General features: G+C 43.7%; 1 protein-coding gene across 1 annotated transcript in view; it reads left to right on the top strand.

Moving 5' to 3' along the window:
* The window catches only part of LOC141917719 (transcription factor RFX3-like), a 207,214-nt gene that overhangs the window by 69,743 nt on the left and 121,039 nt on the right, over positions 1–16,432 (top strand). Inside the window, 1 exon segment of the mRNA XM_074811130.1 lies at positions 9,321–9,445. Coding sequence (XP_074667231.1) covers positions 9,329–9,445 — 117 coding nt within the window. The 5' untranslated portion in view covers positions 9,321–9,328.

The following is a 16,432-nucleotide window of genomic DNA, read 5'->3' as shown; positions in this document are numbered from 1 at the left end:
AAGGCCAAAGCTCAGAGTTGAAACTGGCCAGTGTTGTGCCAGACAATAAGAAGGACTTTTTGAAGTATGTTAATAACAAGAGGAAGTATAAAGAAAACATTGGACGGATACTTGTTGAAGATGGTCACCTGACTAAAAGGATGAAGAAAAAGCAGAGGCATTCAATGCATTGGAGCATTGGGCAATCATTAATGGCATGAAATTTAGCAAGAACAAATGTCTGATTCTGCACCTGGGACAGAGTAATGCCAGGCACAAGTATAAATTGGGAGAGAAGTGGATGGAGAGCAGCCCTGCAGAAAGGGATCTGGGGGTGCTGGTTGACAGCAGGCTCAATGAGTCAGCAGTGCCCTGGCAGCCAAGAGGGCAAACAGCATCCTGGGGTGCATCAAACACAGTATAACAGTTGGTCAAAAGAGGGGATTATCCCACTGTATTCAGCATTGGTGTGGCCTCACCTTGAGTACTGTGTGCAGTTCTGGGCCCCACAAATTAAGAAGGACATGAAGGTCCTTGAATGCATCCATTAGGAGGGCAACAAAGCTGGTGAAAGGGCTGGAAGGCGTGTCCCGGGAGGAGCAGCTAAGGACTCTGGGCTTGTCTAGTTTGGAGAAAAGGAGGCTGAGGGGTGACCTCATTGGTCTCTACAGCTTCCTGAGGAAAGGAAGTGGAGAGGGAGGTTCTGATCTCTTCTCCCCAGTATCCAGTGACAGAACACGTGGGAATGGTTCAAAGCTGCACCAGGGGAGGTTTGGACTTGACATTAGGAAGCATTTCTGTGGTCAAGCACTGGAACAGGCTTCCTAGAGAGGTGATCGATGTCCCAGTCCTGTCAGAGTTTGAGGCATTTGGACAATGCCCATTAGTAATATGCTTTATCTTTTGGTCAGCCCTGAATTGTTCAGGCAGTTGGACTAGATGATCATTGTAGGTCCCTTCCAACTGAACTATTCTATTCTATTCTATTCTATTCTATTCTATTCTATTCTATTCTATTCTATTCTATTCTATTCTATTCTATTCTATTCTATTCTATTCTATTCTATTCTATTCTATTCTATTGTCAGCTCTCTCTTGGCCCTGGTCCCTCTCTCAGCTTGCTCTCAGCCCTCATTCCTCTCTCACCTTTCTCTTGGCTCTCTCCTCCCTCGTCTCTATCCTGGCTCTTTAGGCTCTTGCCACTCTCTTGGGTCTCTCCCAGCTCTCTCTCTGCCCTTATTTCTCTCCCTGACCTCTATTGACTCTCTCCTCCCTCACCTGTCTCCCAGCTCTCCCAGCCCTCTCCCAGATCTCTCTTGGCTTTCTAGGCTCTCACCCATCTCTCATCCCTTGCTCCTCTCTCAGCATTTTCTCAGCCCTCCCCCCTCTCCCTTCTCTGTTTTGACCCTCGGCTCTCAGCTCTCTCCTCCCTTGCCCCTCTCCTGGCTCTCTCACATCTCTGTAGGCCCTCACTGTTCTCTTGGTGCTCTCTTGGCCCTCTTTCATCTTGGCCCTTGCACCTAGGCTCTCCCTCAGCTCTCCCTCACTTCCAGGTGTCTCTCTTGCTTTTATCTCTCTCTCCCAGCCCTTGTTTCTTTCTTGGTCCTTGCTCATCTCTTGGTTCTCTGCTCTCTGCTCCTCTCTCAGCAATCTCCCTTGGCTCTCTCTTGCCCCTCTCCCCTCTTAACTCTCAGCTCTCTTTTGCCTCCCCCTCCCCCTCATCTGTCTCTCAGTCCTCACTTGGCCCTTGCTACTCTTTTGGCATCCTTGCAGCCCTTGCTCCCCTCTCAGCCCTTGCTCCTCTCTCAGTCCTGTCTCTGTTCTCTCTCACCCCTCATGTCTTTCTCGGCCCTTGCTCCACTCTCGTCTCTTTCCAGCTCCTCTTCAGGTTTTGTAGATTTGCTCTTGGATCACTCTAAGGTGTCTTGCACCCTTCCCCTTACTCCTCAGATCTTCTCCTTCCCTTGCCCCTTGTTCCTTCATTGTCTCTTTCAGCCCTTCTTTTTTTCTTAGCACTTTTCTCTTTCAGCCCTCTCAGGACTCTGTCCTCAGTTGCTGCTCTCCCCCCCCCCCCCTCTCCTCTCACAGCTCTCTCAGAGTCCTCACTCCTCTCTTTCCCCTCCTTTTCCTCTCAGTCCCCCTTTTCCTCGTGGCCCTCATTTTTTCTCTCTTGGCCCTCTCTTGGCTGTCTCCTCCCCTGTCCCTCTTCTGGCTCTCTCCAGTCTCTCTCACATCCTTGCACCTATCCCAGCTCTCTCCTGACTCCCTCTCAGACCTCAGCCCTTGGTCACCTCTTGCCTCTTTCATGTCTCTCTTGGTCTTTGCCCCTCTCCTGGCCCTATCTCCTTTCTTGCTCCTCTCAGGCTCTCTTTTGGCCCCCTTCCCTCTCCCGGCTCTCTGCTCCCTTGCCTCTCTTTTGTCTATCTCCCAGTCATCTATCAGGCATTGTGCCCCTCTCAGCCATCGCTCCTCTCTCAGCTCGCTCTTGGCCCTGGATACTCTCTCCTATGTCTCTCTGTCACCCCTCTCCCACTCTCCCCTCTAGCTCCCATCCTTCCCCTCCTCCCCCCTCCCTCCCTTGTCTTATCTCTCCTTAATCTCTCCCCTCCCCCTCCTTTCCCTCTTCCCTCCCTCTCCACTCCCTCTCTCATCTCAGCCCCTCACTCTCCCCTCTTCCCCTCTCCCTCTTTCTTGAACCTATCTCATCCCTCTCCAGCTGCCCCCTCCTCTCTCATCCACCTATCTCGTGTGCATATTCTCTCCATCCCTCTCTTGCCTCCCTGTCATCTCCCCTCCCCTTTCACTCCCCTCTCCCGCCCCCTCCTCTCTTCCACCCTCCCTCTCTTGCCCCCATTCCCTCCTAGCTCTTGTCCCCTCTCTGCCTCTCTCTCATCTCCCCCCCTTATCTTCCCCCTCACCCCCCCTTTGCCCCCTTGTCCCCCTGTCTTGCCCCCATGACCCTCTCTCCCTCCTTTCCTTCACCTCTTCTCTCCCCTGTTCTCCCCTACCTCTCCCCTGCCTCCCTATGCACTCTAGTCTCCCTTGTCTTTCTCCTCTCCTCTCCTCTCCTCTCCTCTCCTCTCCTCTCCTCTCCTCTCCTCTCCTCTCCTCTCCTCTCCTCTCCTCTCCTCTCCTCTCCTCTCCTCTCCTCTCCTCTCCTCTCCTCTCCTCTCCTCTCCTCTCCTCTCCTCTCCTCTCCTCTCCTCTCCTCTCCTCTCCTCTCCTCTCCTCTCCTTTTTTTCTCTCCTCTTGTCTTGCTTTGTCTCATCTTTTGTCTCATATCATCTTGTCTTGATTCTCTTCTTGTCCCTCCTCTTGACTCTTGTCTTATCCCTCATCTTGTCTCATCCCTCATCTTGTCTCGTCTCTCTCATCTCTCTTCTCTCCTGTCTATCTCATCTTTCCCATCCCTTGCAACTCTCATCCCTCTCTTTCAGCCCCCTTCCCTCTCAGCCCCCTCCCCTCTACTCTTGTCCTATCTGGACTTTCTTGTCTCTTTCATCCTGTCTGACCATTCTCATCTCTCCTTTCCGCTCCTGCCATCTCGTCTTGTCTGTCTCATCTCTCACCTCATCTCTTACCTCTCCTTTCCTCTCTCATCTCGTCTTGTCTCATGCCTCATCTCCCCATCTCTCTCTCTCTTCTTCCTCCCTCCTGCCACCCTATTATCTCCCTCTATTGTCTCATCTCATGTCTCATTCATTGTCTCAACCCTCTTGTCTCTTTTCTCTTCTGTTTCTCCCATCTTTCCTGTCCCTTGCAACTATTGTCTCTCTCATTACTCATCCCTCTTAGCCTCCCCTCTACTCTTGCACTGTCTGGCCTATCTTGTCTCACTCCGTGCTCTCATTTAATCTCTCTCATAGTCTCATGCCCATCTCTCCTCTCCCATCTCTCTCATCTAAACTTTCTAATCTCTCATGTCTTTCATCTGTTGTTGCTCTCTTGCCCCCCTCCCCAATGTACCTCTTTTATCCCGTCTCTCCATCCACATCTGGGCGCTCTCATCTTGCCTCAGCTCCCTCTAGTCTGTATCTCGCCTGTATGCTTTCTCTCTCATCTGCCCCATCTCTATCTGCCTCCTCTGTCTCTTGTCTCGATCATCCACCTAGTCTGTCTCTCGTCTGTCGCCTGTCTTTATCTCCCCCATCTCTCATCTCTCCCCCTTCTGTTTATTGTCTTTCAGCTCATCTGCCTTCTCTCTCCCCCTCCCCATCTCTCTCCTCTGTTTCTTGTCTTTTCTCTCACCTCTAACCTCTCATCGCTCTTGCCTGCCCCTCGCACCCCCCCTCTCTTGCCCCTCATCTTTCTTTAGCCTCTCTAGTCTGTCTCCCATCTTACTTCTTGGCTCTGCCTCATCTCTCTCGCCTCTCTCCTCTCATTTATCTCTCCACTCATCTCGCCTCAACCTTATTGGCCTCCTTCCTCACCTCGCCTCAAATCTCCTCTCTCGCCTCCCTCGTCTCACCTCTGTCTCTCCCCTCTCACCTGTGTCTCATGTCTTTCATCTCATGCCCCTCTTATCTCTTGCCTATCATCTCCCCTCTCATTTCTCTCACCTCTCATCTCTCCACTCACCACTTGTCTCGTCTGTCTTGTGCCTCATCTCATCTCATCTCTCTCATCTCTGTCTCCCATCTCTCCACTCATCTCTTGGTTCATCTTGTCTATCTCGTGTCTTGTCTTGTCTTGTCTCTCCCATCTTCCCCCCTGTTGCATGTCTATTTCCTCTTGACTGTCTCTTGGCACTCTCTCTCTCTCAGCCCTCTTGGGTCTCACATCTCTTGGCTTTCTCGGCCTTCACTCTTGTCTCTTGGTCTTGACTGTCTTGAATTCTGTAATCAGCTTTCTCTCTCATGTCTTGCAACTCATTTATCTCATCATGCTATCATCTGTCCCACTCCTGAGTATTCTCTCTCTTTCTCACTCTATTTTGTTTATGCTCCATCTCTTTTCTCTCCAGTCAGTTGGGACTTTCTTTTTCTTCTGTTATAAAATCCTTTTGACAGTATAAACTTTTAGCATAGCCCCCAAAGCCAACAAAAAGCAAGTGTTGCTTTCTCCCAGAAATAACAAATAGGCATTTTTCTAGGGTTGGTGTGGTCAGTGTCTACCTCTCAATTATACTTGATTAAATGTGTCATGGGTTGACCCTGAGCAGCAGCCAAACATCCACCCTCCTTCTTGCTCACTACCTTCTCCCATGGGATGGGGGAAAAACAGAAGTAAGGTGAAAAGAGTTGTGGATCAAGACAATGACAGTTTAAGAAGAAAAACAAAAGCTGTGTGTGCAAACAAATCAAAAAGGATTTAATTCACTACTCCCCATTGGCTAGCCATGAGATGTCTAGCCACTTCCTGGAAAGCAGAGCCTCAGCATGCTTAACAGTTGCTTGCTGAGGCAAATGCCATAACCATGAGTGCCCCCCCTTCCTCCTCCTTTCCGTGAGCGTTTTTTGCTGAGCACAATGTCATATGGTATGGAATATCCCTTTGGTCAGTTGGGGTCAGCTCTTGCTCACTCCCAGCTTACTGGCCGGGGTGGGGGGGGGGAGGCGGGGAGTTAGAGAGAAAGTCTTGATGCTATGCAAGCACTGCTCAGCAATAGCCAAAACATTGGTCTATTATCAATGCTGTTCTAGCCACAAATGCAAAGCACAGAACCATATAGGCAGCTATGAGGAAAGTTAACTCTGTCCCAGGCAGGCCCAGTACAAAATGTGATGCTGATTGATAGATGCATTGGCAACAAAAAAGTATGCTACCAGTACAGAAACAGCAAAAGGAAGACTAGGGAAAATGTCGTCTGCTGCTGAATGGGTCAGGGGAACTGGTGATAAATGACATGGATAAGGTTGAGGTACTCAGTGCCTTCTTTGCCTCAGTCTTTACTGGTAATACCAGCCTTGAGGATTCCCAGGCCCCTGAGACCAGAGGGAAAGTCTGGAGCAAGGAAGATTTACCCTCCGTGGAGGAGGACCATGTATAAGAGCACTTATACAAACTGAACATATGTAAGTCCATGGGGCCTGATTTGTTGCACCCACAAGTGCTGAGTGACCCAGCTGATGTCATTGCAAGGCCACTCTTGATTATCTTTGAATAGTCATGGTGATTGGAAGAGGTTCCTGACAAGCAGAAGAGAGCAAATATCACTCCAGTCTTCGAGAAAGGCAAGAAGGAAGATCTGGGGAACTACAGGCTGGTCAGCTTCACCTCTATTCCTGGGAAGATGATGGAGAACATAATCCTGGAAACTGAAGGGCATGAAGGTGCTTGGTAGGAGTCAGTATGGATCTATGAATGGGAAATCATGCCTGACCAACCTGATAAGCCTTCTACAATGAGTCAACTAGCTTGATGGATGAGGGGAGAGCAGTGGATGTTGTTTAATGGACAGTGAGATGGACTGAAACTGGCTGAATAGCCAGGTCCAGAGGGTTGTGATCAGTGGCACAAATTTCAATTGGAAGCAAGTCACTAATGGTGTCCCCCGGAGTCTATACTGGAGCCAATACTTTTTGATATCTTCATTAGTGACCTGGAAAATAGGACAGAGTGCACCCTCAGCAAGTTTTCAGATGATACAGAATTGGGAGGACTGGTTGCTAGACCAGATGGCTGTTGTGCCATTTAGAGGGACTTTGACAGGCTGGAGAACTGGGCATAGAAGAATCTCATGAAGTTCAACAAGTGGGAATGCGAAGTCCTGCATCTGGGGAGGACTTACCCCAGGCACCAGTGCAGGCTGCAGGCTGACTAGCTAGAAAGTAGCTTTGCAGAGAAGGAAATGTGTGTCCTGGTGGACAAGAAGCTGAACATGAGCCAGCAGTGCACCCTCATGGCAAAAAAGGCCAACAGTATCCCTGGCTGCATTAGGAAGAGCATTGCTAGGAGGTCAAGGTAGATCCTTCCTCTCTACTCAGTGCTAGTGAGGCTGCATCTGGAGTACTGTGTTCAATTCTGGGCTCCACAATATCAAGAAAGGTATGGACTTACTGGAGCAAGTCTAGCAAAAGATGATTAAGGGACTGGAGCATCTGCCATATGAGGAGAGGCTGAGAGAGCTGGAACTATTTAGCCTGGAGAAGAGAAGGCTCAGGGAGGATCTTATCTGTGTATAAATACCTGATGGGAGGGAGTGAAGATGAGGGAGCAAGACTCTTCTCAGTGGTGCTCATTGACAGGACAAGAGGCAAGGGACACAAATGGAAAAAAGCAGAAAATTCCATCTGAACTCTCAAAGACACTTTTTACTGTGAGGTTAGTCAAGGACTGTACCAGGTTGTCCAAAGATGTTGTGGAGTCTCTATCCTTGGAGATATTAAGAACCCAACTGGACATGGCCCTGAGCAACTTGCTGTACGTGACCCTGTTTTGAGCAGGGGGGTTGGACTAGATGATCTCAAGAGGTCCCTTCCAACCTAAACGATTCTGTGATTCTGTGAAAAATTGAGGAATTATCTAATTCCTAGTATGTATAAGTCACCCTCAGTCTTCTTTCTGATACTCTAAATAGGATTTCTTTGTAAGGCATTTTTCTTCATTGTTGGACCATTTCTGTGCTCTATCCAGATTTTGAATATTCCTCTTAAAAATATCAGTGCCACAACCTCATGTACTTTTCTAGTGTGTGCCTCACAATTTTAATAGGGGTAAAATCCCTGTTTATAACTCCAGTGATTACATTAACACTTTCTGCTAAAGCAAGCTTATTTGAGTCACTTTTTCACTATGACGTTTAAAATGCTTTTCAGGGTCTTCTTTTCAGGTTGCAGCCCCTCATTCTATCACCTGCTAGAGCTTTAACTCGGCATTTGAATATGAAGAATTTATAGTGCAACTCAGTAAACCAGAGGAAGGACAGCTTTGAAGAATGGGTAGTCATTTACAAGGTGATGGGAGGACTTTGACTTATTTATGGTTTTTATGAGTTTGTCGTGGTTTGAGCTCAGAGGGCAACTGAGTACCATGCATCTGCTCACTCACCCTCCCCTGCCCGGGGGATGGGGGAGAAAATTGGAGGGGTAAAGGTAAGGAAACTCATAGGTTGAGATAAAAACAGTTTAATAATTGAAATGAAATAAAATAAAACAATAACAATAATAGAAAGTACAAACAGATAATTCACAATGCAATTACTCACCACCTGCCAACTGATACCCAGCCCGTTCCTGACTAGTGATCCTGAAATACCAATATCCCACAATCGCAATCCTGGAAGCAAGAGAGAACCCCCTCCTTCCTGGACGTCCCTCCTTTATATACTGAGCATGACATTACATGATATGGAATATTCCATTGGCTAAATTGGGTCTGGTGCTCTGGCTGTGGTCCCTCCCAGCTTCTTGTACACCTGCGCATGGACAGGACATGGGGAGTTGGAAAGTCCTTAATCTCTTATTTTGATATTTTGATATTTTGAGTGCAAGTAAGGTAAGAGAAAACTTTGAATATTTCAGTACATAAGGTTTTGAACCGTTTCAGGGAAGAAAATGAAGAAAGAAATTTATTTATGGTATTGCATATTTTACCCATTGTGTTCTTACAGTACACTTTATTCAGTGTATGTTAGCTCTTTCTGAAAGCTGACAGTATTGGAGGTACTGTAATTTACTTGTGATTATTATAGAAATTACTCTTTTAGTTCTTTAGAATTGTGATGAGCTGGTATGAAATGTTTCCAGTGTTCAGTTTAATTGCATTGATTATTGCAAGTCTTTTTGTGAAGGCATGCTTAATTAAGAAGTAAACATTTATATGTGCAGCTTCTAGAATTAATTATTTTTGTGCATCTAGGTAGCTTAAAGTGCATTGTCTTAATATGGTATAAGGTTTTCAGTTTCCTCTGAAAATTTGACAATAGTTGCAGCTAACGTATACAAGTGTAGTTAGAGAAGAATAAGGTCTGTGACTGGATTTTTTTCTAAAAGTTCTTTACCTCAAAGCAGTAAGTAGGTTCGTGTGCACCTTGCTTCTGACTTGATAAACATATTTGCTGTTACAAAGCAGACTGTAAACTGTTAGAAAAAAATTCATGAAGTCCAAAGCTTATAGTGTTCTCTTCCTGATGTGCTGCAAGCTCTAAGCAGACCTTAATTAGACAAAACAATAATATATAATATAAATTTTCTAATATTTTAGGCCAAAGCAGCATTTTAAAAAAGGAAAAATAAATAAAGTATCTCTATATACTCATGTAATAGTATGTGAAACAATCTTTAGCTAATCCCCAGATTGGATTTTAGGTAAATATTCTTTTAAGATCTGAATAAGGATAAGTGACAAAAAGCAAAGAAGTTTGTGCTGAACTTTTAATTTTACATTTTAATTTTATTCAGAGACCACGATGCAGACATCAGAGACTGGGTCGGACACAGGTTCGACTGTGACTTTACAGGCATCTGTGGCTGGCCAGGCAGCAGTGCCCACACAGGTAGTACAGCAGGTACCGGTTCAGCAACAGGTAGGTGTCTGTTAATTTTGGGAAAACAAAAAACCCTGGCAAGACAGAATGATGCATTTCAACAGGTGTAGTGAAGATCTGATTTTGTACAAGGCTCCAAAAGCAACTCTTTTTCACTGTTTTATTCAATTTTATTTTGCTGGAACTAAAATAGCTACATAAGCAGACATGCAGTTTTCAGGGTTTATTTCCTGAACTAGAATATCTGACAACCACCAGAAATATGTATGCATGATTCTAAAAGTAGATTACTATAAAATGTGTGCAATATCTTATAAAAAATTACATTCATTTTTGTTATTGAATATTCACATTTATTCCTTTGAAAGGTTTATAAGGAATATGGAATTTTTGAAATAAATACAATATAGATGTAAAATACAAAAGAAATGTCATTTTGTACTTCTAAGCTGGACTCCCCGCAGGTTCCCTGCACAACTGCAGAAAGGTATTTGAAGTAAAACCATATGTAATACATAATTTGGATTTGCCAGAGAATTAAAGGGGCTTCTGAAGCAGCCAGCTCAGCACACACTTCTGTGACATGATTAATTACCTATGCAGCCCCACCAACGTTAGAGGGAGTGGTGCATGGGGAGATTGAGGAGGGAAGTGGAGTTGGAAAACAGAAACTGAATGTGAAAAGCCATGACTTTTGTCAAAGACTCCTTTAGTAAGTGTAATTTAGCTTTTTATTTTTTTAATTATTTGTTCCAGTTGGAAGGGACCTACAACGATCATCTAGTCCAACTGCCTGACCATTTCAGGGCTGACCAAAAGCATATTATTAAGGGCATTGTCCAAATGCCTCTTAAACACTGACAGGCATGGGGCATCGACCACCTCTCTAGGAAGCCTGTTCCAGTGTTTGACCACCCTCTCAGTAAAGAAATGTTTCCTAATATTGAGTCTGAACCTCCCCTGACGCAGCTTTGAACTATTCCCACTCGTCCTGTCACAGGATACCAGGAAGAAGAGATCAGCACCTCCCTCTCCACTTCCATTCAGCTGTCAGTATTTTAGGTTCTTTGGGTGAAATCTGATGTTCTTTTTCAACATAAGTTGGCTTTACTGTTTCAAAATCAACAATATTAAAACCAAGAATAACTTGTTAAATTATTTAAGTCTGTTTCTGTGCTAGTGAATCACTGTTGTCTAAACTAAAATTTCTAGCATTTTGTTAAATTTAGTTTTAAAATTTAAAGTGATGATTTTTTTCTGCATGTTCTTTGCAATGCTGTTTAACTGCCTCATACATTTCACTAATAATTTTTCCTGATATACAGATTCAATTAATAATATCTCATAATTCCATTAATATCACTTCTACTTATATTATAATGTACCTCAGAATACATTTTCTTTTTTTTTTAAACACCCCCTCCCAAAAAAACCCCACAACCACTAGCGTTTTAGCAAAACATTTAAGCATTGGCCACTTAACATGAATTTAAATGTTTATCTTTGTGTACTTGCTCAAAGTTCATCACTACTAAGTTAATAATTGGCTGAAATCACAGAATCACAAAATCACAGAATGGCAGAGGTTGGAAGGGACCTCTGTGGGTCATCTTGTCCAGCCCCCTGTTCAATCAGGGTGACCTAGAGCATGTTGCCCAGGAACATGTCCAGATGGTTTTTGAGTATCTCCAAGGAGGGAGACTCTACAATCTCTCTGGGTGACCTGCTCCAGTGCTCAGTCACTGTCACAGTATAAAATAGTGTTTCCTGATGTTCAGACAGAACCTCCTGTGTTTCAGTTTGTGCCCGTTGCCTCTTGTCCTCTCACTGGGCACCATTGAAAAAAAACCTGGCTCCATCTTCTATGCACCTTCCCTTCAGATATTTATATACATTGATAAGCCCCCCTCCCCCAAGCCTTGTCTTCTCCAGGCTAAACAGTCCCAGCTCTCTCAGCTGGGAGCCCAGAACTGGACACAGGACTCCAGGTACACAGTACTCAACTGGTGCTGAATAAAGGGGAAGGATCACCTACCTGGACCTATTGGCAATACTTTGCCTAATGCAGCCCAGGATACCATTAGCCCTTTTTGCAGCAAGGGCATGCTGCTGGATCATGTTCAACTTGGTGACCACTAGGACCCCCAGGTCTTTTTCTGCAAAGTTGCTTTCCAGCTGGCTGGCCCACCTGGCATGTACCAGTGCATGGGGCTGTTCCTCCCCAGGGGCAGGACTTGGCACTCCTTGTTGAAGTACATGATGTTTCTGTCAGCTCATTTCTACAGCCTGTCTGAATGGCCTTCTCCAAAAAGAGTTTTTACAAAATAACTTTTCCTGAAGTTGCTAGGCCCTGACGGAATAGCAGAAAAGGGGTGTTTCTAGCCCATGCCTATGATCAAAACCCATAGGGGAGGCTTTTAAAATTTTTAGTCAGTACCCTTTTGTCGTAAACCACCTTCTACGTCTTCTGGAGGGGCCTGGATTCTATTGCCCTTTTCTGCTTATTTCTGATGATTGAGCACTGCTCTATCACAGTCTTTTTAGGATCATCACTGTCTGGATTTGTGCTGTAATATAACACAAGATCGCTCACTGTGTCAAAATTGTTCTTTTCTCTGTTGCATTTAGAGTGATGCCTTTAACCCTTAAACAACACTTTTCTCCAAACTGCAGGTAGCAGGACCCCCAGGTACTTTTCTGCAAAGCTGCTTTCCAGCTGGTTGGCCCCCAGCCTGTACTTGTGCCTGGGGTTATTCTTCCCCAGGTTCAGGACTTGATGCTTCCTCTTTTTAAACTGCATGAGGTTTCTGTCAGCCCATTTCTCCATCTTGTCGAGGTCCCTCTGGATGGCAGCACAACCCTGTGATATATCAGCCACTCCTCCCAGTTTTGTGTCATCAGCAAATAGCTGGGGGTACACTCTGCCCCATCATCCAGATCATTAATGAAGATGCTGAACAGGACCGGACCCGGTATTGGCCCCTGGTGTACACTAGTAGTCACTGGTCTCCAACTAGACTTTGTGCCACTGAAAAGCTTTTGCTGAATTAGGACTTTTATATAGATCTCTCTAACTTAAATCTTTATTACAGAATCACAGAATGGTTGAGGTTGGAAGGGACCACTGGAGGTCATCCCCCCTACCCAAGCAGGGTCACCTAGAACTGGTTGCCTAATAACATGTCAAGAGAGTTTTTTAATATCTCCAAGGGGGGAGAATCCACAATCTCCTTTGGGAAACCTGTTCCAGTGCTCAGTCATCCTCACAGTGAAAAAGTGTTTCCTGCTGTTCAGATGGAACCTCTTTGTTCTTTGCTTTTTGTTTGTGCCTATTGCCTCTTGCGCTTTCACTGGGCACCACTGAAAAGAGCCTGGCTCCATCTTCTTTGCCGGTCTCAGACCAGCTGGGATCGGGGCGACGTGCTGAATCATGACAAACTCATTCAAGTATGTTGAAGGGGGAGCATTGCCAAGAGCAAATGCCGCCACACTGTATGCAAGCTCCCAATTTATTATCATTTGTTTACATAGGTTTGTTTTTACTTCTACATCCTACTGACCTTCAGGTTTTGTCTGTATACTGCTCACACGCTCACCATGAACTCTGCAGGCGGTGTTCTGACCTGCTGTTTCTCATGCTCGCAACACGGTGTTCCGTAATGTTGCCTCAGTTATTGACAATCATTCTTCTAACCTCAAGGTCAGTTTACATTTTGCTAACTACCAATTCTTAATTCCCACACTTCTTTGCACCTTTCCTTCAAGTATTTGTACACTATTGTGGTTTAAACCCAGCTGGCAGCCAAACACCATGCAGCTGCTCGCTCACTCTCCCCCACCCCCAGGGAATGCGGGAGAGAGTCAGAGGGGTAAGGGTAAGGAGACTTGTAGGTTGAGATAAAAACAATTTAATAATTGGGAAAAAAAAGATAATGATAATAATAATAGTAAGAATAGAAAATACAAACGAGTAATGCACAATGTGATTGCTCATCACCTGCTGACTGATGCCCAGCCCCTTCCCAGCTAGTGATCCCAGAGAAGAGTGAATCCTGAAACCACAATCCCAGAAGCGAGAGTGAGCTTCCTGATCAAACCTTATCAATATACTGAGCATGATATTAGATGATATGGAATATTCCATTGGCCAATTTGGATCTGTTGCTTTGGCTATGCTCCCTCCCAGTTTCTTGTGCACCTGCACACTAGCAGGACGTGAGAAGTTGAAAAGTCCCTGATTTCTTAGCAACAACTAAAGACATCAGTACATTATCAACATTCTTCTCATCAAATTCTACACTGAATCCAAAACACAGCACTATTCTAGCTACAAAGAAGGGGGAAAAAAAATAGCTCTATCCTAGCTGAAAACAGGACATACACACAATGAGATTCCCCCTGAGCCTCTGGGCTAAACAGCCCCAGCTCTCTTGGCCAACTAGACTTAGTGCCACTGATCACCACCCTCTGGGCCTGGCCATTCAGCCAGTTTTCGATCCACCTCAGTGTCTGCTCATCCAGCCCATATTTCAACAGCTTCTCTATGAGAACCTTATGGGAGACAGTGTCGAAGGCCTTCCTGAAGTCTGGGTAGACAATATCCACTGCTCTCCCCTGGTCTACCAGGCCAGTTATTTCATTGTAGAAGGTTATTAAGTTTGTCAAGCATGACTTTCCCTTAGTGAATCCATGCTGACTGCTCCTGATTATTTTCTTGTCATTCATGGGCTGGGAAATGGTTCCCAGGATTAGTTGCTCCATGACATTCCAAAGGACTGAGGTGAAGCTGACCGGCCTGTAGTTCCCCAGGTCCTCCTTCTTGAATACAGGAGTGATTTCTGCTTTCCTCCAGTCCTTGGGCACCACTCCTAATCGCCATGATCATTTAAAGATTATTGAGAGTGGCCTCACAATGGCATCAGATAGCTCCCTCAGCACTCATGGGTGCATACTATCAGGGCACATTAGGATAAGGTCTTTTTAATATTATACTAACTTTGTAAATGAAGCTTCTTTGATGCTTGGACTTAGTTAAGCTTTCTAGGAGGCTTAGTGTGGTTAACTTTTTAAGCTTTGCTTAAACTTTAAAAAACTAGATATAGTTTCTATCAGCATATATTTTCAAGAAGTTATTACTTTTCAGTTTTACTATTTCCAATAATTCTGTTTCACTTAATATTTCATCTGTATTTTGGACTATTTTGTGTTTATATTGGATTGTATTTTTTCAGTTGAGTCTTATTTTGAAACTAGAAGTCATGTAAGGTTTTAGAAAGGAAAGTTAGGGGATCAGCCTGGCCAAGGAAGAGGAGTTTGCTGCAGTATTATGTAGAGACTGAAGATGTGATTCATATGTTGTGAAAGTCAATGCAGATTATTCTGCAGTGATTGAGACAGAATATGAAGGAGATTCTGGTTTAGAGAGAAAAGGATCGATGATGAAAGTGTTGAGAAAAAGTCAGGAATTTTAAAGGAATTGAATGTGTAGGGTAAGGAAAAGGAAGAATAAAGATGTGAATCTAGTATACCACTAGGAAATGTGATGAAGAATGTGGGTAAGATAGGTGCTTTTCCACTGTAGGAAAAGAAAGGGCTATCAATCTCTTTGATGAAGAAGAGTCATTTTGCTCTGAAAAATTAACTGTATATATCATATATTTGCTTAAATTTGAAATTTGAATTTATGTACATATGCTTTAGGAGCAGACTACTTTAGGTAAAGATGAAAAATTCAGAAGAAATAATTTATTTTTTAAAATCCTTTCCTGTAGTTGTGGGGGGAATAATTTCTCAAAGTCTAAATTATTTTCTGCTAAAATAAATCTTTTCTTTGCACACTGACAATATAACTGTGTCTTTCATGACAGTCTGATATGGTGCTCCAAATGAAGAAAATAAAACGTCCTTAATGAAAAACTAAGATTCCCTTCAGAGTGTAGTGGCAGTGGTTTCACAGGTGTTTTCAAGAAACACAGCAATTGTTGTTTTTGACACCCTGAATGATGGTGCAAGTAAAAAGTAGCAAAAGTAAGGCCAAAAAGTGAGGAGCGTAATTAAATGCTATTTAACATCTTGCAGAATTTTTCTTAGTCTTATGTTTTCTCAAATATGATTTTCCACTCATATATCATTCCTGTTTTAACATGCACTCTTAAGCATGAGGTAGCAAGCTTATAAGGATTTTAAATTAATCTCACTGACCTTATGGTTTATGTCATGTAATACTGAAGAATTTGAAGAGTAAAATTAAAAACAAGTGTCTAATCAATTTTAGAAGGTGTATCCATGCATCAAAAGTTACACAAAACCAATCTTCCTATTCAGCATAGACTGGACATGCACACTTTTGCTAATCAAAACTAGAGCTTAATGCAAAATCAGATTTAACATATGAAAACCAGTCATGAACATATATTGGTCACTTATCTAAATATAAACATTACAGCATGCGCTGCTTTTCAAAAGTATTCCAGACTAATTAATGTATTCAGATAATATTTTTTCTCTGAGAACAAAAAGCTTTGCATGTTCAGCTCTTTTTTTTTTTTTAGGCACTGCACTTGATTATATGTTTTTATTTTAAACAGGGTTTATAAATCCTTACTTATTTTACCCTGCTATTTTTCTCTTAACTTTATTAGTACTTTTAATGCAAACACTTTTATGTAAAATCAAAATTCTGTACACATTTTTATCTCGCCTTAATGATAAGAGATGTATTTTTTGAATTTTGGAAATTATAGTTCAGGAACACTGTTAAGGGATGGCAGGCTAATGTCAATTTATGTAATGGTTCACACGGAAAATCAGCAAACTGCTGATTTTCTATTTAACCATCAAAAAGAGTACATCTCATTACTGCTGACTGACAGAAACATCTGTTTTTCTGTCACACTTGAACAGGCTTATTCAAAGTAATGTGGGTTTTTTCACAATTAATGTTTTCATATAAATTTTTCCTTAGGTACTGTGGTTTAACCCGAGCCGGCAACTAAGCACCACACAGACACTCACTCCCCTCACCCC

This window comes from Strix aluco, chromosome W (genome assembly GCF_031877795.1).
Source record: "Strix aluco isolate bStrAlu1 chromosome W, bStrAlu1.hap1, whole genome shotgun sequence".
In the NCBI taxonomy this organism is placed as follows: domain Eukaryota; kingdom Metazoa; phylum Chordata; class Aves; order Strigiformes; family Strigidae; genus Strix; species Strix aluco.
Note: the sequence above shows the minus strand (reverse complement) of the source record. Positions and strands in the feature narration are given on the sequence as shown.